This window comes from Cydia pomonella, chromosome 3 (assembly GCF_033807575.1).
Source record: "Cydia pomonella isolate Wapato2018A chromosome 3, ilCydPomo1, whole genome shotgun sequence".
In the NCBI taxonomy this organism is placed as follows: domain Eukaryota; kingdom Metazoa; phylum Arthropoda; class Insecta; order Lepidoptera; family Tortricidae; genus Cydia; species Cydia pomonella.
In genome coordinates this window covers 1,163,096-1,187,349 of record NC_084705.1, presented here as the reverse complement: position 1 = coordinate 1,187,349, position 24,254 = coordinate 1,163,096, and the positions used below count along the sequence as shown (strand labels likewise).

The 24,254-nt window shown below is 37.8% G+C and overlaps 1 protein-coding gene across 2 annotated transcripts in view; it reads right to left on the bottom strand.

The window, feature by feature from the left end:
- The window catches only part of LOC133515740 (uncharacterized), a 99,611-nt gene extending 76,549 nt beyond the window's left edge, over positions 1-23,062 (bottom strand). For both annotated transcript variants that reach the window (XM_061848308.1, XM_061848309.1), the window contains exons 1-5: positions 21,730-23,062; positions 13,672-13,886; positions 6,243-6,310; positions 5,467-5,689; positions 4,546-4,728 (exon numbers count right to left, since the gene is read on the bottom strand). In XM_061848308.1, the coding sequence (XP_061704292.1) occupies positions 4,546-4,728; positions 5,467-5,689; positions 6,243-6,310; positions 13,672-13,886; positions 21,730-22,529 (1,489 nt within the window). In that variant the 5' untranslated portion in view covers positions 22,530-23,062. The remainder of the gene's footprint in view (positions 1-4,545; positions 4,729-5,466; positions 5,690-6,242; positions 6,311-13,671; positions 13,887-21,729) is intronic.
- Positions 23,063-24,254: the final 1,192 nt, after the last annotated feature.

Sequence of the window (24,254 nt, the reverse complement as noted above, 5' to 3'; positions counted from 1 at the left end):
AGTTGCATGGCCGCCATCTTGGATTCCAATATAGTCATGACTTTCGAAATCCGCACTCCCTAAAACCTATAAAACGACATCCATGACGACTTTTATGACAAATTGCATGGTCGCCATCTTGGATTCCAAAATAGTCATGATTTTCGAAATCCGCACTCCGTAAAACCTATACAACGACATCCATGACTATTTTTCTGACATATTTCATGGTCGCCATCATGAATTCCAAAATTATCATCTTTTTCGAAATCCGCACTCTCTAAAACCTATAAAACGATATCCATGACGACTATTATGACAAAAAACAAGGCTGCCATCTCGGATTCCAAAATAGTCATGATTTTCGAAATCTGCACTCCCTAAAACCTAAAAAATGACTTCCATGATGACTTTTATGACAAAATGTGTGGCCGCCACCTTTGATTTCAAAATGGTCATCATTTTCGAAATCCGCACTCCCTAAAACCTATTAAACGATATCTATGACGACTTTTATGACAAATTGCATGGCCTCCACCTTGGATTCGAAAATAGTCATCATTTTCGAAATCTGCACTCCCTAAAACCTATATAATGACATCCATGACGATTTTTATGACATTGTACATGGTCACCATCTTGGACTCCAAAATGGTAATCTTTTTCGAAATCTGCACTTCCTAAAACGTATAAAACGACATCCATGACAACTTTTATGACAAATTGCATGGCCGCCATATTGGATTCCAAAATAGTCATGATTTTCGAAATCCGCATTCCCTAAAACCTATAAAACGACATCAGTAAAGACTTTTATGCCAAATTGCATGGCCGCCATCTTGGATTCCAAAATAGTCATGATTTTCGAAATCTGCACTCCCTAAAACCTATAAAACGACATCCATGACGATTTTTATGACGTAGTACATGGTCACCATCTTGGACTCCATCCATGACAACTTTTATGACAAATTGCATGGCCGCCATCTTGGATTCCAAAATAGTCATGATTTTCGAAATCCGCATTCCCTAAAACCTATAAAACGACATCAGTAAAGACTTTTATGCCAAATTGCATGGCCGCCATCTTGGATTCCAAAATAGTCATGATTTTCGAAATCCGCACTCCCTAAAACCTATAAAACGACATCCATGACGATTTTTATGACGTAGTACATGGTCACCATCTTGGACTCCATCCATGACAACTTTTATGACAAATTGCATGGCCGCCATCTTGGATTCCAAAATAGTCATGATTTTCGTAATCCGCATTCCCTAAAACCTATAAAACGACATCAATAAAGACTTTTATGACAAATTGCATGGCCGTCATCTTGGACTTCGAAATGCTCATCATTTTCGAAATCCGCACTCCCTAAAACGTATAAAACGACATCCATGACGACTTTTATGACAAATTGCATGGCCGCCATCTTGGATTCCAAAATAGTCATGATTTTCGAAATCCGCATTCCCTAAAACCTATAAAACGACATCCATGACGATTTTTATGACGTAGTACATGGTCACCATCTTGGACTCCATCCATGACGACTTTTATGACAAATTGCACGGCCGCCATCTTGGATTCCAAAATAGTCATGATTTTCGAAATCCGCATTCCCTAAAACCTATAAAACGACATCAATAAAGACTTTTATGACAAATTGCATGGCCGCCATCTTGGACTTCGAAATGGTCATCATTTTCGAAATCCGCACTCCCTAAAACGTATAAAACGACATCCATGACGACTTTTATGACAAATTGCATGGCCGCCATCTTGGATTCCAAAATAGTCATGATTTTCGAAATCCGCACTCCCTAAAACCTATAAAACGACATTCATGACGATTTTTATGACGTAGTACATGGTCACCATCTTGGACTCCATCCATGACGACTTTTATAACAAATTGCATGGCCGCCATCTTGGATTCCAAAATAGACATGATTTTCAAAATCTGCACTCCCTAAAACTTATGTAACGACATCCATGACGATTTTTATGTCATTGTACATGGTCACCATCTTGGACTCCAAAATGGTCATCTTTTTCGGAATCTGCACTCCCTAAAACGTATGAAACGACATCCATGACGACTTTTATGACAAATTGCATGGCCACCATCTTGGATTCCAAAATAGTCATGATTTTCGAAATCCGCACTCCCTAAAACCTATAAAACGACATCCATGAAGACTTTTATGACAAATAGCATGGCCGCCATCTTGGACTCCAAAATGGTCATCATTTTCGAAATCCGCACTCCCTAAAACGTATAAAACGATATCCATGACGACTTTTATGAAAAATTGCATGGCTGCCATCTTGGATTCCAAAATAGTCATGATTTTAGAAATCCGCACTCCCTAAAACCTATAAAACGACATCCATGACGATTTTTATGACATAATACATGGTCACCATCTTGGACTCCATCCATGACGACTTTTATGACAAATTGCATGGCCGCCATCTTGGATTCCAAAATAGTCATGATTTTCGAAATCTGCACTCCCTAAAACCTATATAACGACATCCATGACGATTTTATGACATAGTACATGGTCACCATCTTGGACTCCAAAATGGTCATCTTTTTCTAAATCTGCACTCCCATAAACCTAAAAACCGATTTACATGACGACTTTTATGACTTACTGCATGGCCGCCATCTTGGATTCCAAAATCGTCATCATTTTCGAAATCGGAACTCCCTAAAACCTAAAAATGATGATTTTTATGACAAAGTGTGTGGCCGCTATCTTACTAAAACCGGATACAAATAAACATCTATATAGTAAGTCAACATTAACGAAAAGTACTTTTACGTCGGTAGTTACAATATAACTATCGTCAATCAATTACGTAATGCCCATCTCTGCCGCGGTGCCGCAGCGGTGGGGGAAAGGCGCGGGAGAGGGGTAAGGCTTACCCTAAACCGAAAGGTTACCGGTTAGTACATGCAAAACACAAACCGAATCAGCTCCTGTAAGCGGTAACCACTTGTTACGATTAGGTTAATCTGAATAATACGGGTTAATCATTATTGTTGGGTAACCGGTTGAACGGGTTACCCAAACGATTAGCTTATCATATGAAGGGGTTACCCATTCGAACGGGTAAGCCAAATGAACGGGTTTTCCGGTCCCTGTAATATGGTACCGCAATAAGGTTACAAATTGTACATAGCAATTGGACGATGGTGTAGAAGCGGGTCGAAGAAATAGAGCTGCAGTACGGGTAGGTCTAGTTCACCATCTCTTTTATAATAATTATTATTATTGATTATAAGTTATAAAACAATGTACTGTAATAGTACAATGGAATAAAACAATAATATAAAAATTAAACATACATATCTTTGTTAAATATATCTACATATTATTTTCCATTTTCGTCCAGGTGCACGGCTGTCCAGTGCTTTAGGATCTTATTGCTCGGATTGTCAGTAAACAGCGCCAGAATATTATTTTGCTGCGAGTTTCTCATACGTTTGTCCAGACCGAAGCTATGCGGGACCGCATGATTGCATAAAAATTAGGTACCTTCTTCCGCATCAGCAAACATGGTGTTAGCACTGCAGTGCCGAAGTTGTTTCATAAGTATTCTGAACGCATCGTTATACTGAACACTGCGCGTTATATGAGCGTTTGGTGTAGCGTACCATATTGAGCATGTATAAAAGCTCTGACAGAATGCCCTAAATAAAGTCGCTTTTACATCCGTGGTGCACTTGGAGAAGCTTTGTGACAGCATGATACATCGGACCGCGAGCGCGCGGCGCTCTCACTACATGTCCATGTCGTCGCAAAGTTTTATACCATGTCGGGGACAAATATATTTACACGAACTTATTGTCAGTGTCTTAGAGGTGTATATTTTTAGAACGTTAGACTTGTAAATATGTTTGTGAGCTCGATTGTACCTATAAAGAGTAATGGTTTCGGAGGATTTACGTACAGTTTACTGTGGATTTTATGACTTTTCTGGGCCTATTGCCTGAAAATTGGCGGCTTTTGATTGCCACATAATGCACGGCCCTGCCAAATGGTTGAAATATATTTCGATGCTTGTGTTGGAAGAAGCAGCATAGTTAAATTTGGTCATTCAAGCCAAAGAGTAAAGTAAGTATATAATTCAAGTCTTAAGCTGGACATTACATATACATTTTACACTCTTGCGTAAAGAACTTTGAAGACTCTTTCAAAAGAAGTAATTGACTATCGTCAATTTTAATTAGATTTTGATCCAAAATTAGAACATCCCGATCCCGAGCTCATGTAGGCAGTTATCTTACTGGCGACGAGAGTACGGCGCTAGTGTGATAATCGCCTTACAGGTAACGTTAGGACGCTGAACACGAAGAATTTCGTACGTTGACCTGTCATTTAATATATCTACCGTACGCACATAATTATATCGCTCTACCGCTCACACAGTGATTTGGAACATCAGCATCACAACAAAATATTTACGCGCGCGCGGGCGAGAGACAGGACAGGAACGTAAGAAGTTCTTCGTGTCTTGATTCAAGCAGGAAAAATTCTAGCACTCACCAACGTCAGTAAAGAATGCCGAGTGCCTATTAGGGCTGGAGGGAACGGACGCCGAGGCCGAAGTGAGAAAGGCCCGCTTGACCTTCGTCCACTTCGAGGCCCGTGGAGGCCGGTGCTGCGGCGGTCTCGCGCCGAGTTCCAGTGAGCGCTGTTTACGGAGGACGGGATGAGATGGCTCGGATTCTGTGTAATAGAAAATTATAATATTAGGTGTGATAATTATTAGAATGTAATTGAAGGTGCGTCACTCTCTCCCATCACACAAAGACCGTCTTTTCAACGTTACCATATCTGGTGAGCTGTTGGATCCTCCTGTCTTCTTCCTGATTTCATCATATTGTTTACCTAGGTAGAATAAACTGGATAACCAGATATGCCTGCTACCTAGAGGTTGACATTGAGAGCAGTGTTTACCTGGGCGAACAGCCCAATACATCTCCAGTTTCGTTATGCACCGTTTGCCTAATTGTGTGTGACTTATACTAATGGAATGACCTTGGAAGTGTTTAAATATCTTATTTAACATCTCAGATGAAGGTATAGTCAACGTCAGCTCTGGTGGAGCGTCTGGAGAACTCTTGGATCCTCTGGTCTTCTTCTTCTTCTTGGAATACTTATTAACATATCACAAAGCTCAAGCCTTTTAGAAGAAGTTTAATTATCCATTGCTTAGGGTCAAGCCTTACCTTACTCTTCAGATGAAGATAGAGCCAACGTCAGCGCTGGTGGAGCGTCACTATCTCCTCCATCACTAAGGCACCACATTTTAAGAACTCATGGTTACTCTAGTCTTCCTCCTGACGACTTCTTGGAATACTTATGAACGTATTACATATTAGCTTTTTAGACGAAGGTATCTATTGCTTAGGGTCAAAACTCGAGAGATTCAAAATGGTATTGGAAACATTTCAAAAGCCTTACCTAACTCCTCAGATGAAGGTATAGTCAACGTCAGCGCCGGTGGTGCATCGCTATCACCACCATCACTCAAAGACCGTCTCCTTAACGGAACCACGTCTGGAGAACTCTTGGATCCTCTGGTCTTCTTCCTGACGGATTCCCGTCCTGTTTGGATGATATCGCGCATCTTGCCCCAGGGTCCCTTGTGGAGTTTGTTCGGGGATGGAGAGGTGGAGCTGTCATCCTGAGAGTGGAACAATTATGCCAGAATTTATGTTAGAAACTGGACTAAGTTACAAAGTAATATGAAAATTAATTTATTTTTACCAGATATATTTGGTTAACTATACCATTATTTGATTTGTTTCGCTTTAATTTACAAGCTATGTTTGTACGTACATATATCTCTATTTATTTATTTAATCTTTATTGCACAAAAGAAAACCTTATAGTACAAAAGGCGGACTTAATGCCATGAGGCATTCTCTACCAGTCAACCTTCTATGCTCGGGTTAAATCTTGATAGCCAAATTAGACCCACTTTCCATTATTCGATTGGGCTGAAGCTTCACATATGTATGTAAGTTGGGTGACAAAGCAATATTATGGTACCATCGAGCTGATTCAATTATGGACACATGAGGTGGATATATAAACTCTGAGACAAAACAACGCAACCTAATTGTCTTTCGGTTTCTCAGTATTATCTCAATGGGTATTAATTACCTTGAAAGAAAAGTACTGTCGGCGACAAAAGGATGTATCAAAAATGAGAATATAAAATGTCTGCGGGTTACCTGCGGAGGAGCATGTAGAAACGTGTTGTCATTTTCGTCACAGCGCAGGATGTTCTTTCGACATAGGCCTGCAACAATCAGGACAAATCGCTATGAGTATTGATATATACATATTACTGGGGGCGTAACCAATCGATAATCGTTTACAAGAATCGCCACATAAAACTTAATTAATGTACTAAACACCATCGGAGGAACCAGTTACATACACCATCTCTCTCGCTATACCAATGTAAAGTGTTCGTATAGGAGGTGCAAGCACTGTTCACCCTTAGAGTTGGTCAAAGGCGCCTAGCCTTCCAAAGATAGCATACACCAGAGAATTTGGGACGGGTACCGCCGTGGCCGGGTGGTTTAGTGGTCAGGACGTTAGCCGCGCAAGGTGAAGACGCGCGTTAGATTCCCGCCTCGGCCCCTGGTGGACTGATCACTTTTTCTGTGTATGATATTTATTCAGTTATAACCAGTTCTATTGTTGGCATTAGGTATATATATATATATAATAATAATATAATTGCGTGCCCACATTAAGACATTTGGGAGGCGTGCGCGAAGCCGGAGCCAACACGTAAAAAAACGGACGCCTGCGTGATAAAACGGTAAGTACCTATGCAATTTTATTTCCGGCAGACTCGCCCCGCAAGATAGGCCCCCACAAAAAGGATTAATTAGTCAAGAAATTACTTTTAAATTGATGACATTGTAAACTGTTCCGTAAAGTCGGTATTTTTAAAATTATGTAATTTTTTACTCTTAAGCGCGGCCTAGATCAGCAAGAACTTGCATGGAATTTAACGTAATGTAACGTAGGTAAATTGCATGCAAAAGCTTGATCAGAACCCGAAGTGTACATTTATTCTATAGCGTGACGTGACGTACACCTCAAAATCCCATACAACATGAGACTTAACGCAAACGCGTACGTCACGTTTTGCTATCGAATAAATTTACACTAGGGGTACAGATACCGCAATGTAATTAAAATTGCATGCAAGTTGCTGCTATTTAGTCTAAACCTCGCTTTACGTTACACATTGATATACTTTGTGTCATCCAAGATGACGAGCTGCTTGTCAAATCTAACCCTTACAAACATGACAATACGATTCTAGGCACGCGTCTTCGTGAATGACACGATCCTTATTATGAATTTTATTCCAATCCCTTCGCGGGATTTGCGTCAATCATCTCGTGTTTATCTTAGTCTATTTGTGGAGACGTGAGTGCGCTGAAGCATCCATCAGTAATCTTCTGCCACCGCTAGCATAACAACCGTAAGTGACATTGGGAAATCAGTCTCATCGTTTCTTGTAAACATTATTAAGTTATTAAATCACGATTTAACATTTGCAAAGGGATAGGTAACACAAGTAAACATCGTGTTTTAACGGCCTACTCGACTAGTTGGTAGCGACTCTGCCTACGAAAGTATATGTATATATCATACATGGAATACACGACAGAACAGTAAAACAAAAATTTAAAAAAAATTAAGGATCCCATACAAAATGATTTTTGCAGAATTTTTTAAGGGAGAAACTCAGAAAATATCTTTTGATAAAGTGTTTTTTTTTGGAAATAATCGCCCCGAAAGAAAAAATATGTCCCTCCCCCCTCTAACTATTGAACCATGGGTCCAAAAAATATGAAAAAATCGTAAAATAAATTTAGTAAATACTTAAAAAAAATGATAGCGAATATGATCAGTCCGGCCGTTTTTGAGTTATTGCAAAAACTCTTCGCATCTTAGTAAAACGACGTACGGTCGAGGAAATTGATTCTTTAGCAGTTTACGGTTCACTTTACATTGGACAGCTCTTAGCATAAGTACGTACAACCAAATTTACTTGAACCGCAAATTGCTAAAGAATCAATTTCCTCGACCGCACAAAGCGCTGCTAAGGTACTCCCTCATGCTTGTAATGTACAGTCAAGGTATCAAATATCGGCACGGACAAAGTGCCAAAAATATGTATACACGCCCTTACATTAAGGTAGTGTGTACATATTTTTGGCACTTTGTCCGTATCGATATTTAGTACCTTGACTGTACATGATACTTAATTATTAATAGCCGTTTAGCCTATTCTGACAGAATGGTAACTGTGAAACCCTACACTTATTTTTAGGGTTCCCTTCCCAAAGGGTAAAACTTTTACTGAGACTCCGTTGTCCGTTCGTCTGTCTGTCCGTCTGTCACCAGGCTATATATCATGAACCGTGATAGACAGTTGAAATTTTCACAGAAGATGTATTTCTGTTGCCGCTTTAACATGAAATACTAAAAAGTACGGAAACCTCGGTGGATGAGTCCGACTAGCGGCAACTATTATGGTTCATGAGATACAGACGGACAGACAAACAGACTGACGGACAGCAAATTCTTAGTAATAGGGTCCCGTTTTATCCTTTGGTTACGGAACCATACAAATTGGCGCAGGCAGGTATTTACGAAAGCAACGGCCATCTGAACCACGTACTCTGAACCAAACTTAGAAAATGTTCCTATTTGCTCTACTTTCTTGCCCGTATTTCTGGTAGATCAATCGTCAGAAGATCGACAGTAAACAAATTGATCATTTGCAGTGATCCAGCGTGCGTACGATTGCTAGCGTTTACGACTGCTGAAGTGTAAACCGTGACTTAAATAAAAGTTGATAGCAACACGTGAATTGAAAAATCATATACCTATATAAATAATAAATAAATATTATAGGACATTATTACACAAATTGACTAAGTCCCACAGTAAGCTCAATAAGGCTTGTGTTGAGGGTACTTAGACAACGATATATATATAATATATAAATATTTATAAATACTTAAATACATATAAAACACCCATGACTCAGGAACAAATATCCATGCTCATCACACGAATAAATGCCCTTACCAGGATTTGAACCCGGGACCATCGGCTTCATAGGCAGGGTCACTACCCACGAGGCCAGACCGGTCGTCGCGATTTGTACGTTGGATACGCGGCCTGGACTGTCTTTTCTTCAAAAATTCGCATTAAATCCCTTATTCCAAAAGCACTTCTCGCCGCAATATCCTACTTCTTTTAGCTAGATTATAAAGGTTCCTAAAAATCCTGACTCTCGCCAAGTCGTCCTGCAGACAAAGGATCAGAGATGGCTGACGGAGGCGTGGCGCGTGTCGCCGCGACATGGCCACATCGTGGCCATACCGGCCCGCCGTAAGACAGTAGCAAATTAGCTGTCATTGAACAATGTGCGCGTCAATTTTATTGAAATGCCGAATTATAGCGTTATTTTGTGTCGAAATAGGAGTGCATCCAAAAACTATAAGGATCATGGAGTTACATACCACATGTGAGTACATTTTTTTTCACGTATTAGTCAATAAAACCACACATTTTATCAAATAAATCCAGTGACATATGATTTTTCTGAGTCAGACCATGTTGTCATACAAACGCGTGGCAATTTGTCTATACATTCTACATTGACGCTTGGGTATGGAAAACTATTTGTTGTGTCCATAGCAACGGCGCAATGCATTAAACCGCTAACGATATTCACAGGGGCATTATTGTTTCTTGGTACGACCGCCAACCGACGCCGCGAAGTAGAGTGGTGCTCGTGCATATAATTGATTTTTGAGCGTTATCGATAAAAATGTTTGGATATAGTGTGTGTGAAAGTCATTATTTTTCAAGTAAAATTTTACAATTATTTTATATGCACCTAATGTTTAATTTACTACTTATTAATTTGGATTAAAAATCGAATAGGTAAGCCAAAAAATAAACTGATTTAATTAAGTACAATTTATTTATAACATTATATTTTATACCTATAAGTATATTTTATTCAGGTTCTTAGCAACGATTCGAATATCTGCACTAGGTATAATCAAATATGTTCATGATTGCAATTTTTTTCAGTTTCCCGAAAAATCCCAGTATTAAAGAAAAATGGATAGATGCTACAGGCAGAGGCCCTAACTGGTTTACGAGCGAGAAAAGTGTTATTTGTTCGGATCATTTTCAAGAAAAATGTTTCCAGTTACAGTTCGCCTAATTTATATAACGATAGAATATAAATATGTTTAAAATAATAGTATATTGTATACTTAGACGATCCAAAAGTTCTATCAGAAAGATTTTTACTGATAATTATGATTACTCTTTCCTTATTATTCGTACATATGATTTAAAAGCTTATTTAATGGTGCATTATACTTACAATATAATTTACTATAACTTGCTTTCGCAGTTCTTCATAACTCTTTGTAACATGCTGGAATTGCTTTCAATTGGTGACGAAATATGCTATAATAAACTGAAACTATTTTTTTGAAAATGAAGCGCTCGCGTCTAACGACAATCCCAAAGTAAACAATTTAAACAAACAACATCAAATAATGACTAAAATTTTAACCAATTTGATTAGTTAAGCATAAACAAGCTTTCGCATCATGGTACATGTTTTTTTTTAAATTAAAAGCTCGTATTACATTTTATCAGTAAAAACCTTTGTGAGAGAACTTATGGATCAACTAATATACCTTACAAGTACCTTAAAATTCTTAGCTCGTAAGTAAGGTCAAAAGGAATTAAAGGAAAGGTTTAAAGGAATATAAATTAAGTCTATGGCAATAATTATTTAAAACAAAAATGTCAAAACTCTAAGGTCATGTTCAGAACATGTAAAATATCGATAGCTCTATCGAATTGTCCTCACTCTAGTGCCGCCGCTCTAGGCTCCTACACCGCGCGGTTTGGCCAATCACAGATCACAGCGCGTCAGTTAGTTGTCTGGCCACGCCTTTAATGATGTGGTGGGGGCCAGTTGGAGACAGCGAGACTCGTTGAAATTATGCTTCGTTATAAATCTCCTTACTTCTTATATCTATGATCAAGACATGTCCAGCAAATCTCGCCACGGTCCGTACCCGTCGACTACCTCGCATACTTACGGCCCGATTCGAAGAATGAGATACGATAACGATAAGTTCTGGTTTAGATAAGTTCTCATTCATGGCTCCTCTACACGATGGCCCAGCGTAGGCCAGTCCAAGGGACGCATTTATGCGTTAGAGGGAGCAAGTGATATTGCTATCTCATTTCACCGCATAGCTGCGTCCCTTAGACTGGCCTACGCTGGTCCATCGTGTAGAGGAGCCCTTAGATATGTTGACAGAAGCAGCTCGATTCGGGCAACCAATGTCACTTTGACCACCTTTAACGTTAGAAATATTGTAGAGAGATCTTACTAGGATCACAGCGGAATCGAAATAAACGTAAATTTTGACATGTCGTTTAGTCATCGATTTTTTAAAGATCTTTCCAAGATCTTAAACGTGTCTTAATCATTCTTCGAATCGGGCCGTTACACCCTTTTATAAAATATCTATTTAACGGATGTTAGATCTAAGAATGCGGTCTATTTTAGAATGGCTATAACACATGAATAGTATAGCGACGCTTGAATTGCTAAAAATAATGTTTAGAATACATTTTATGACGTTATTATGGTTTAGATCGGATATTGTAGATATTTTAGCGCCACGTGGGCTTACGAACGATTTATCATTCATAGTGAACAAAATATAATGAAAACTTCATCATATAGAACACAGATTCAGAGACATAAAAGTAATAGACTGTTAAATGTGTAAAATATGGGCCACAGCTAACGGCGAAAAATCGAAAATCTTTGTCGCTCTCATACTATAATTGCTACGTATAGAAACGGCACAGAGCACCAGTATTTTGCGCCGTGAGTTGTTGTTGTTTTGACAATAACCCATAGGAGTGGACCGTAAATCTCGCGACCTAAGCGCGTAAGCGACATTAATTTTACGGCGCTTATAACATCACGAAATGGACCCAATTCAGCATAAAGCCAGCGCTGGTCTGACTTGCTGGCGCTAATGGTGGTATTTTCATGGAAATTTGAAATTAATGATGACATGCCACACTTTGTCATGGCAAAAGGTCATGCAGAGTTATCTTGGTTCGATTCTAATTTCAACAATAAGAAGAAACATGACATATTTTAGAAATAATAGCCATGACAACACACAGTGTGGTAAAAATATGAACTATCATGGGTCTTCAACGCGCGGTCTCCAGAGGAGTTACATGCGCGTTGCCGACCCTAACACTCTGCACCCTCGTTGAGGTCTGGCAACCTTACTCACCGGCAGGAACACAACACTATGAGTAGGGTCTAGTGTTATTTGGCGCCGTTTTTCTGTAAGCTGGAGGTACTTCCTCAGTTAGGCTGTGCTCTAGATCTAGAATGACATCCGCTGTGCTGTGCCCTACCACACAAAGCGAGATGACATTTACAGTGCCCATACCTCTCTTTTAGACGTAGTTTAAGGACATCCTAAGAGATGCAAACTAGAGGCTTCTGACTGGGAGCGCAAGGCAGCGCAGCACCCTGAATGGCAGCGCCTCATTAATGAACGAGTCAGCGATTTTGAGACTGAACGCCGCAGTGAGCTCGGCAGAAAACGAGATGAACTATGGCTCGGCCGCCAACCTCAATTTCCTACAACTATGTAGGTGGTGTACTGACGTGCCCAAAAAGCGTTCGAGTATTTAGCAAGAAGATAGACTACGTGAACCATCTAAGGGCGCACCAGAGGGTGGATCAGCTAATAAAAAAAAATATTTTCAGATTCCTCATATCCTAAGATTGTTAATTACAAGACACTTATAAAACTACATTAGTAAACTGCCTTATATTACAGGTTCCATAAAAATACTTATTTCTTAGGTCGTATCACATGAGGGTCGGCTGAGAATATCGGAATCCCACCTCTCTAATAATAACGCGTATTAAAAATTGCCTACTTCAGAGCACACAGTCACTGTGGCCGACATCGGTCAGGAGCTCAGGAGAGCATCATCATCATTATTATCATCATCATGGTGATAAGCTGTCTCTACACTACAAATGTCTCTCATATTAATCCCCTGACTCATATCCGAAGCCTTAATAAACTACATAAATACAATATCTATTCATATTATATGGGTATTATCGTAAAATTTTAGAGGTTGCTTGTAAACACATCGCCAGTGCAATTCGTGGCGTGATGCGTTCTTAGAACTGATAAATAATAAACAGGATAAACTTGCGTACATTCCAATCTTTAGATACCTACCTATGAATAATATTTTATCTATTCATGAGTTATACTCTGCTTTCAACCAGAACCAGCGGGGTTCTCACCTGTTTCCCTTAACTCCTCGCAGCTAGAGTTAGGCGTCAGTGAGAGCGCGCTGGCTGGAGTAAGGCTTGCCTAGTCCTGTTCAGGGTGCCCCAGGCCTGGTGGAGAGGAGCCAGCTAGGGTTACCGACCCCACCATCGCATCGCACGCCACCGCACTGCCGATTCTTTGAGGCCATTGGGCTTTGTCCCACTATTATATAAGTAATAGTTCTCACCTGGTTCCCGTAACTCTTCGCAGCTAGAATTAGGCGTTAGTGAGAGCGCGCTGCCTGGAGTAAGGCTTGCTGAGTCCCGTTCAGGGTGCGCCAGGCCAGGCGGAGAGGAGCCGGTGAGACCTGGTGAGGAGGAGCCAGCTAGGGCTACCACCCCAACCATCGCGCCACACGCCACCGCGCTGCCGGTTGTCTGTGGCCATTGAGCCTTCTCCCATCTGCGAAGAACCATAAGATTAAGACGCGATATTATAAAAAACCAAGTAAGGTCAACGAAAGTAGATGAAACTATGAGGTTGTTGCGTTTCTTCGTCATTTCTCGAATACTGTTGATCGGAACTTCGGAAGTTCCATCGAAGAAGTTCAAGATTCGGAACGCTTTGCGCCCTAGGTATATGAAGTTTTATTTCCAAGTAGCTCACACTTTTATCACAAAACGACGGGAGCTCTTGTAATCCATATTGATAAAATATAGACGCAATAATCCCATAGTCGCTTTTTCCCGGTTAACCTCACTGATCATCCACCAATAATAGGGTAGTGTCATTTCAACTACACTTTAAAAAAAATTGGTCACTATGAATTAAGGCCGAGAACGCATTCTATGATATCACAATGAAACTCAGGTCCTTTTATTGAGTTTTTCGTGATTAAAAAAAAACAAGACGAAAACTCTTTTTTAAAGCGTTTTTCATGACCTCTTAAAAAAATAGGAGTAAACGACCTTAGATTATAAGATTTATAAGTTTGTACCAACTTAGTAGTGACAACGCCTATTGGGAGCGTGCACGACTGTCACGCAACCTAGTGTCCGCAAGTCTAGGGGAAAACGTCCATTCACTACATCTTATAAAACTACTCCAAAACTAAAAACTACTGAACGGATTTTCATACGATTTTCATCTATCAATAGAGTGATTCTTGAGGAAGGCTTAAGTATATAACTTGTTAAGGTTTTGTGTAAATTGTTTGAAATATAACGATGTTTTCGGAAAAAATCACGCTGGCTAGGAGCTTTAATCGAAAACGCTGCCTAATCCGTTTGAGGTATAACAACACAATGTATGGTGGGGTTGTTTCTCATTCATAGGTCTACAAAAAAGTCCGCGATGTTAAATGTCTATCTTTTAAGGATAACTTATTATATCCATTCTTAACTTCTAGAAAAAGATCACGTAATATGTGGAATTTGCAAAGCTATTTGCATGCATACATTATTAACAATTATCAAAATAAATACGTTAGTTATATTAAGCATTTCATACAGATTACAATGGTCCCTTACACCATACAATTTAAATGAATATTTCAGGAGTAATCGTAAATAAAAGTTTCATTTCGAGCCATATAATTGTACGAAATGTTAAAGACGCTATCCGCAGTTAGTTCAAATTTTTACCACCATATGCGCTGGGATCGCTTTGCTTGCCCCCACCATGCACTTCGCACGGTCCCATATATATGGCGTAGCTTTTGGCATGAAAACTTAGTGAGGTTGGACCCTATTTGCAGACTGTACAAACCCCCTGAGCCCCACTGACGCGAAATCGGGCCAGCAATGACAATCTAACTGCAGTTCAAAAGTTTAAATCAAAAAGTAGAATAGTATAGAAATTTAATCGACATTAACAACAAAAACACATTTCACAAATCACTTTAAACGTCACTGAAAAAAATTCCAATCAGCTTGATGTCAAGATCCCTATTGGATACCTTGACGCTGGTCTTTCGTGGAGAGCCATCCAAAAACGGGACACAGCTATACAAATGAAATAAAATAAGTTCTCATATTTTATAGTAAGTAATATTTAATATCTGAGATCAGCCACTAATAACACAATATACAATAAATATCTACCTAATTGTCATACAATAAAGTCGTTTTTGGCTAACAAATATAAATCCCTGGGAATAAAGGGATATTGTAGTGTTACCATAAAGTTAAAAATAGCCACCGCGCACGGCAATAATCAGCAGAGTGGATTTGTTTGAAATTAGAATGCCACGGTATTTCATACAATGTAATCTATGCTGTTCGATAGTACTGTAATAGCCGATATTTCTAAATATAGTTCTTAAAGCGTTCTAACAACCGTTCGATACGAGTATACTTATTTACATTCGACATTAACGTTTTCAAGAAATAGTTTGTTTTGGGCGTTCGATTTTTGGCCCACTTAGAACTGTTTGCGTATAAAATTATACTAATAGGTAAAATAAATGCACCTTTTTTACGCAACATGGACAAATTATGTGTTATAAATAAACGGGAATCATAAATACAAAATAAAAATGAATGTTTTTTCTTGCTCGTAATTTATTGAGATTTTTATTAGTGTAGGTATGAGGTAAACATGGTTTAAGAACCTCATTGATACGTGGAACACAACAAAGCCTAGAAGGTGGACTTTTTATATTAATATGATCGCTCTTTCACTCGACTATTATAGAAAATAGTATTCTATTTCCTGTTCTCCATTAGGTACGTATTTAAGAGTATAGTTCATGTCATACACGATGACGCACAGATTTGTCAAATTTAACCTTTAATAACATGACATTAGGAGTCAAGGCACGCTTCTTGGTGAATGACACGATCTATACTTATGTAGTTTATTATGTACAGTCACGTTTGAAAATATCGATACGAAAAATGTGCCAAAATATACACTACCTTAATATATGGGCAATAAAGTCATGTATACATATTTTTGGCACTTTTTTCGTATCGATATTTTCAAACGTGACCGTACCTAATTATTTGCCTACGCTGAATAAAGCTCATTTTTTTTAAAATTAAAAACTGATCGGCGATTGGCTCTAGTCACACCTGATGGAAAGTGAAGACAGGGCCTAAGATGGAGCTCACCGGTTCAGTAGTAGCCTATTCACTCTTGCTTTAAAGAGACCGAGGTCATATTTATCAGGGAAAACAGATGGCGGGAGCGCATTCCATTTTTTTGTTTTTTTTCTCAATAATCTGAATTAGCTTCCTTCACTTGACCATCTTGTCAATCATTATTTTAGTAAGCGTATTGTGACCGTTTATCATTATCAATTTATCACGCAAGATATAAATGATAAATACAACGTGTGTAATTTTCTGACATCGCGTGTTAAAGACTGTAAAGAAGAGACGCTTTCCATATAGATTTTCGTACATTAACCCGCCGGATTAGGATAGCTATTGGGCAAAATTTATTATGTTTTTTAAAGTGCATTTTAGACCTATGTTCGTGATTTTTTTCTATCGAGTGAAAGTCTTAAACTCGGGATTTCTATTGTTCATAATACAAATAGGTAAATGCTAAACAGTAAGCCCCTTATTCATAAACGTGTACTAAAGTTACGATGCCGCTGATCATCGTTTGTCCCTTTCCGACGTATTGGTATGATGGAAAGGGACAAACGATGATCAGCGGCGTCGTAACTTTAGTAGGGTAACAGCGGCTATTAACGCGGGTATCAAAATCGACGTCTAACACCGCGGTGTTTACAAATACGCATTTTGCAAGCAAACAGATCTATTCCCTAAGAAATAAAGCATACACAAAACAAGCTCATTCATTGGTCTATCGTGCCCATTAGTGTGCATTTGTGTGAGTGTAACAAAAAACTCGCGATTCGTCAGTTTGTGCGACGGCGGCGCAAGAACCGGTTGTTCCATACAGACGCGTGACACCACAGGTAAGTGCACTCCAATCTTACTTAGTGTTTTACGTAATAGTTATGGCAAATAAACTAGTGCAATGCCTTTTAAGAGGTTGTGTATTGTTTTCTACACGATTTTGAATTACTTTTAACTTAGTTTTTGACCCGGAAATACGTTTAAAATTGAAAATAAAATACAGCGGTGATAGGCGCCAATTACTTCTGTGGTAAGTAATTCCGTGGTATGCTACGGTAATAGAAAAAGTGGTAGTTTTGTTATTTACTCTTTAGTTTTGGTACAAATTATCAATTTTATAATTTCTTTTATTTATTCCAATCTTGATCTATTCACGCTATTAAAGAGCTATTTCCGTGGTATGGAAAGTATTTAACTAACCCTTAATTTTTAACAAAAACTTCAGCACCGATTTCCTTGTTTCTATGGGAACCCTTAATCTGTCAACTTTTTTTTTATTTTGAGTTAAAACCTAAAATTTACTTGCCAGTTATGTGATTTTGTCTTTAGAAGAAGATGTCTTTAGAATATACGTGTTTGATTTGATTTGAAAAACCATCTGTGTTTTATTCTTTTTATGGGTCGGAATAAGGTTTAATTAAACTCCAAATTAAGCCTATTACTGATGGTATGATCAGATTACCCTCGGTAATAGAATGTATAGAAATCTATTACCGACCCAGAGAAATATCAAATGGGTCGGTTATAGGCTCTTAAAGAGTTATCTATTACCGAGTGACTATTTGGTATTGTATTGAAATATCGCATTTAGGGTACCGCAAGTACAGATTTCGTTGATAAAATTTATACTTCAGTTATCATTATCAGATTTAAATTCTTCTGTTTTCTGATTCAGTTATTACTCTGACAAGGAAGGGTACCCAACTGCCGGACATTTCCGATTATATATATTTTTTTTATATAATTTTATTTATACAGTATTCCAAAATCTCAGACATGATTTTTTTAGCTATAAGAATCAGCAATAAGAAAAGTACTGTGATTTGTTAATTATAAACGGGTAAATTATAACACATAATATGTGAGAGACTTTATTTAACTTAATTACCTTATCAAAAATATTAGAATTAAAAATGTTTTTATATATAGTCGAAATTTTATAAGGTGGACGTTTACCATTTCACTGTGGTAAACTTTCACTCAGGTGGTAAACGTCCAGCTTATAAAATTTCGACTATAATTTACGCTGTGCCTTATGAGTAAATGTTACTTACTTGTTTTTTTGTGCAGCTAATTATGTCAGTAAGACAAATTCTTATCAATCTTTATAGCATTTAAAAATTACTTTATTTAATAACAGGCTGGCCTATTTGTCATATACGTCCTTAGTAAAACTTTACTAATAGTAATTTTTGTTGTTTTACATGTAATACATTCAACTTATAACTTGTTATACAGGTACTCGTGGGTACTTGGTAAGTTAACTATTTAATAGTATTTGATTGTGCCAAAGTGTAATTATAATCTCTTCGAATATATCTCTTATTTTTAAACATACTCCTATAGTTTTATTTTTTATTTTTGTGTCATTATTAAAGTTAATGACACAAAAATAATATACAGAACCCACGTCGTTATTATTGTTTTAACCCTCGGTATTAGGTTTCGAATTTTGAGTTTGATTTCTATTAACGAGTGCAGAAAAATCATGCCAATTGTACCCTCGGTAATGAAAGCTCAATTCGCGATAATAGAATCACAGCCTGTCCCTTGCCACGGTAATAGAAGATTTGGTCATTTTGGCTTCAAAAAATATTTTAATACATATAATAACCCAAAATGAATCCAAAAACGTATGAAACGGAAAGTTCATTAAATGCTCTGATGAAAAAAAAATATTCCTGGCTGTTAGACAGCATTGATACCCTTAATTTTTGGATCTCTTTTGAAAAGTTCATTAACTACCACGGTAATAGGTGCCTTTACCCTACACGTTTATGAATAAAGGGGTAAAAAAATAACAGATTTTACGCTTTAAAAGAAACTTAAAACAGCTGAAAACATGTTATTGTTTACAGAACTACTGTCCATCTCACTAAAATGGGGAAGAGCGTTGAAAGATTATTGTAGATGGTGCTCTTCTATATTCTGATTAATCTTTGAGAGTTGAGGATCTATCTTTGAATAAAGAGGGCTCCTAACTAGAAGTATGTACCTATAGGAACCACGTATAATCGAATTAACCTCCTTTTCTCTTCTAATAACTAAGCCAGAATCAGAATCAGAATCAGAATCAGAATTTGTTGGGAATTCCATTGGACAAGCTGTTTATATGATTCTAAACATCTTTTTGTTTTAATCTTTCCTTTTATAGTTTTAGACGTTCCTAATTTAGGTTCAATACAATTCAATACGTTTATTTCAGACAAACAGTCCATATACACTAAACATTGCAAACTAATGATGTAGAGTTAGATTGGTCCGACTCTATTATCCGAGTCAGTAAAAATCCCAACAAATTTTAAGATTTTTTTCATTAATCTTTAATCAAAAATAAACATCGATGTTGGCAAGTGACATGACCGCGACAAAAACATTTCGGGCATTTATTTGGCGTTTTGTTTGTATAGCAACGAGTTGTTATTTTTAAATCTACAGTCGGATCAGATATATCGGAGCGGCCAAGGTGCTCACAAATACCTGAACACACCTCTATTGTCAAGACGTTAATGCGCGTTCAGATATTTTAGCACTTCGGCTGCTCCAATATATTTGATGTCCATTGTACACTTTGAATTGTTTGATCGGCGAAAATAATTACAGGACTGATTATATCAATACGACACGTGTGCTAATAAAAAATATCCCAGAAAAACAACTTAAGTCGCGCAAATTAGTTAGTCAATTTACCGATAGATGGCGCTGTTCGCAAATATGCTTAGTATACTTATGGTCAAAAGACTTTCATGTTTATTGTTCGATGACATAATTCAAAGTTCGTACGGAATTCCGGTGCGCAAGTTCGGACTCGCACTTGGCCGATTTTTTCTTACAGTAATAGCTCTTTGATCAGAAATAAACAGCTATTGATGACCACGTGTATGTTGGCAAGAGACATGACCACAAACGCAAACATTCAAGCATTTTTGCGGCGTTTTGTTTAATTTAGCAGAGACTGTATTTTAAGATCTATTTACAGAAGAATTTTAATTGTTTTACTAGTTTTCATTTGTCGAAAATTTTTAGAATAGAATTAAAGCTAGCTAGTTTTTAGTGTTGTTTATATCAAGTGAGAAACGATTCTGTAAAAGTAAATAGTGTCAGAAAGTGACAGTACTTGACATTTTAAGCCTGATAGGTATAGGTCCACTGAGAAAAAGCACTGGAAAAAAATACCTAGATATTTAAAAAAATATGATAGTTTGCAATAACAACTGATATACGATAATAAAGTACCTATAGTAAACACCCCTATAATGGAACAGGTACCAGTAATGGGAAAAAAAAAGTATTTACCATCAGCTTTTAATCGCTGGAAACATTTTACCATAAACAAGAGCCAAAGAGCTGCTTAAGTTTAATTTTTCATAGATATTTGTTATTTTGAAAATGAATGGCGCCATGCATTCCATGACTGGAGCAAAAACCACAACAGTTTTAATTGGTTAATAATATTGAAACCAATTGCAGTAGCTTTCATTAAATACATAGAAAACATAAAGGACGGATTGGACATTCAACTCTTAAAGCGTAAAGCGGTAGACATTTTACAGGTGTCAGTGAAATATCAAAAACATTCCAAATTTCCTCTTAAATGTTCCATGATATAAGTATGGAGCCAACTGTTATTATTATTAATCACCAATTCTACATTTTACTGTCAAAATTCACAAAATTCACTTAGGATATTTATTTTATTTTCAATTAATTATGGAATACTATACTAGCTTTTCGGTGAAGGAAAACATCGTGCGGAAACCTGCATACATCTGCGAAGAAATTCAAAGGTGTATGTGAAGTCCCCAATCCGCATTGGGCTAGCGTGGGGACTATAGCCCGAGTCCTCTCGCGCATGAGAGGAGACCTGTGCCCAGCAGTGGAACGTATATACTCGTAGGCTTAATTATTATTATTATTATTATGGAATTCAATTCATTCAAAGAAAAGTTATTATGTGGTAATTTTAATTTATTTGTAGTTTTAGCTTATTTAAGTTATTTTATATTTATGTCATTTAAGCTAATGAATACCTTTTATATAGTTCAAACAAAACTTATTATATGTATACGTTAGCAACTTACTAACTACTTAAAATACGTGGCCATAACATATTAAAATCTCTCAGGAAATCTCTCTTCTGTATTATTTTCAGGCGATCTTGTAACTTATTAAGAAGTAAAAAAATACTAAATTTACTATATGAAAACACTTACCTAAAAGCGGCTTTCACTTTAGTCCACTTTGAAACTTTAGATTTCTCCACCTCTTTGCAAAAAATGCCCTCCGATCGTCTTCTTAGCGGCGTGCCCGGCGTCGCGTCACTTTCATCCCCTCCAGCCGACCTGGCCCTCTGCCTCCTGAGTAACGAGCCCCCGAATCTTCCGTGACCCTTCCACTTTGACCCTGACCTCTTCATACTCCTTCCTCCAGCCATTATACTGTCAAACAATACCTGACCATACTCGCTTTCCAATTCAGCGTCAAACGCTTCGTTTATCATTTGCATCTCCTTAGCTTCAGATTTTAACAGCACATTTTCTTGTTCTATTTTCTTATACATCTCATGCAGACGCTTTAAATGGTTCACATCTCGTAACTTTTTTAATAGACGGGCGTTATGCTCTTTTAAAGTTACGAATTGATCCAACAGCTGTACTAACTTCTCTAGCTGTTCTAACGCTTCGACAGTATCTTTTGTCTTCACAGCGAGATCTTTCCCACGTTTAGAGGCTAAGTCGTCGCGATCTTTAAGTCTTTGGATCATGCTTTCGCATAGCGTTTCGGGATCGAGGACTTCTCCTTCAGGAAGTGACCAGGAGTATTCTAAGCTAGGTCCGGCAGTGCAAGGCGAGGATCCCTCGTCAGATGGAGTCTGTGGTTTTACTGAAAGTGAGGCAGGAGGCTCGCCTCTCCGCCGCTTATGCAAAGAGGTACCACTCGGAGGCAGCTCGGCCAGCTCTTTCTCTTTCTCATGGCCGTCAGTGACGTCACTGCTTTCTTTCAATGACATCATGCTGCAGCTGCGTCTGGGCTATTTATAAATGAAAATAAACGCACGTGCGGAGTTCGGCGGGGCGGGACAGAATGTTACGGAATGCATTTCGTGATTTGCTACTAGTGATACATATCTTTCTACATTATTGTCTACACTGCACTATTAATACTTTTATATTATGTTAAGCGGAATTCAGCTTTATAGCTAAATATTTAACTCTCACACACTTAATATTTTATGTAGTTTCACTTTCAATACTAATTGGTTTAGTAAATTCGAAGTTTAATTTTACTAAACCGATTATTTATAGCACTTGCATTATTTATCATCATTTTCACTTCAGTTTAATATTAAGTATACTCTATATCTCCCGTTTCCTTCATTCCCACTTAAGTAATAGTAACATATTTGACTATAAACGACTATCGATAAATTCGTTCCGCCCAAGCCTGCGCGCGCGCTGTTAGGCGGGCGGCCGCGCACTACCGACTGCCGAGCTTTCACGACCGCTTCCGAAAATCACCGATTTACTATTTTTAACTTTACCACACTTTCACTCCTTCATGCTAAACGATTGTCAACTATCTTACAGTATTATTAAGGTTGTGTGAAACTGTATTTGATGTTGTTGTACTGGTAAATGTATTACCACATTTTTTCTGTCAGTTTTTAGAATATGAACCTTGTTAGTAATGAATTAGGGTTGTGTAGAAGATGTTTAGTTTTTCGTGTTCAGTGCTTTCTTTTGCTAAGACATTACTTTCGTACACGGAACACATTAACCCATATTTGTTAAAAACGGAGTAAATAAAAGTTTTATGTTTCAGTCTCGAATCTTTTAATCGAGTCACTTCGCAGTTTCTTAGAAATACTTGAAATTTATTACAGCGTTTTGAGATTTAAAGAATTTGTGTTCAAGATATTGTTTTGCAATTTTGTTATTGCTTCCGAAATTGAATTTTGATTTTTATTTTCGAGTCGATTAGATTTGAGTGGGTTATTATATAACGGGGCATATTAATATAACTAGTAAAAATAAATGATAAGTACTTTTCAAGATATTACCCACTTTATTTATAAAATTTTACGTTTATATTTTGAAAAGAAAAATTACTGTAACAATTAACTGATGCTGGACGCGTAACACAAAACCAATGTCGTACAAATTGTAAAACACATTGATATTAAAAACACCTTTATACATACACCTAGACTTGCATTTTGTAATCGATCAGTTGTATTGTGTGGTTAATACAGGCCCACTGGTTCTAACAGCAATGTACATGCAAAATTCCTTATCCCTTGCATCTTCCCACTCACCACGCCCTTCTATCGTTTCATTTAATTCTGTACTTCCGACTTTCAGCTTAAAATACTCCGGGAAAAGTCCTCCCCGGATTCTCGGCAAAAAATCTGAAATATCCAAAAATATTCTATCCAGGGAACATTCTGTTCCATTTCTAAAATCACCACATCCTTTAGTTGAAAATGCTCTAGGCCCTTCAGGAGAAAGCATCAGGAATTTTTGTTCCTGCGTCGTTGAAACTAAATGTCGTAGAGAATGATCCCAACTGGAGTCATTGAAATAACAGAATTCTTGTTTTCTATATTTAATCTCGTACCAAGTACGTCTGTTGAAGCCTATTGCAGAATTCCTGAAGGCCGAGCCCCAAGCATCGACCACTAGTGTGTTGTTATTTAGACTGTACTGTTCGGGCCGAGGCGAACGAGACGCGAGTGACA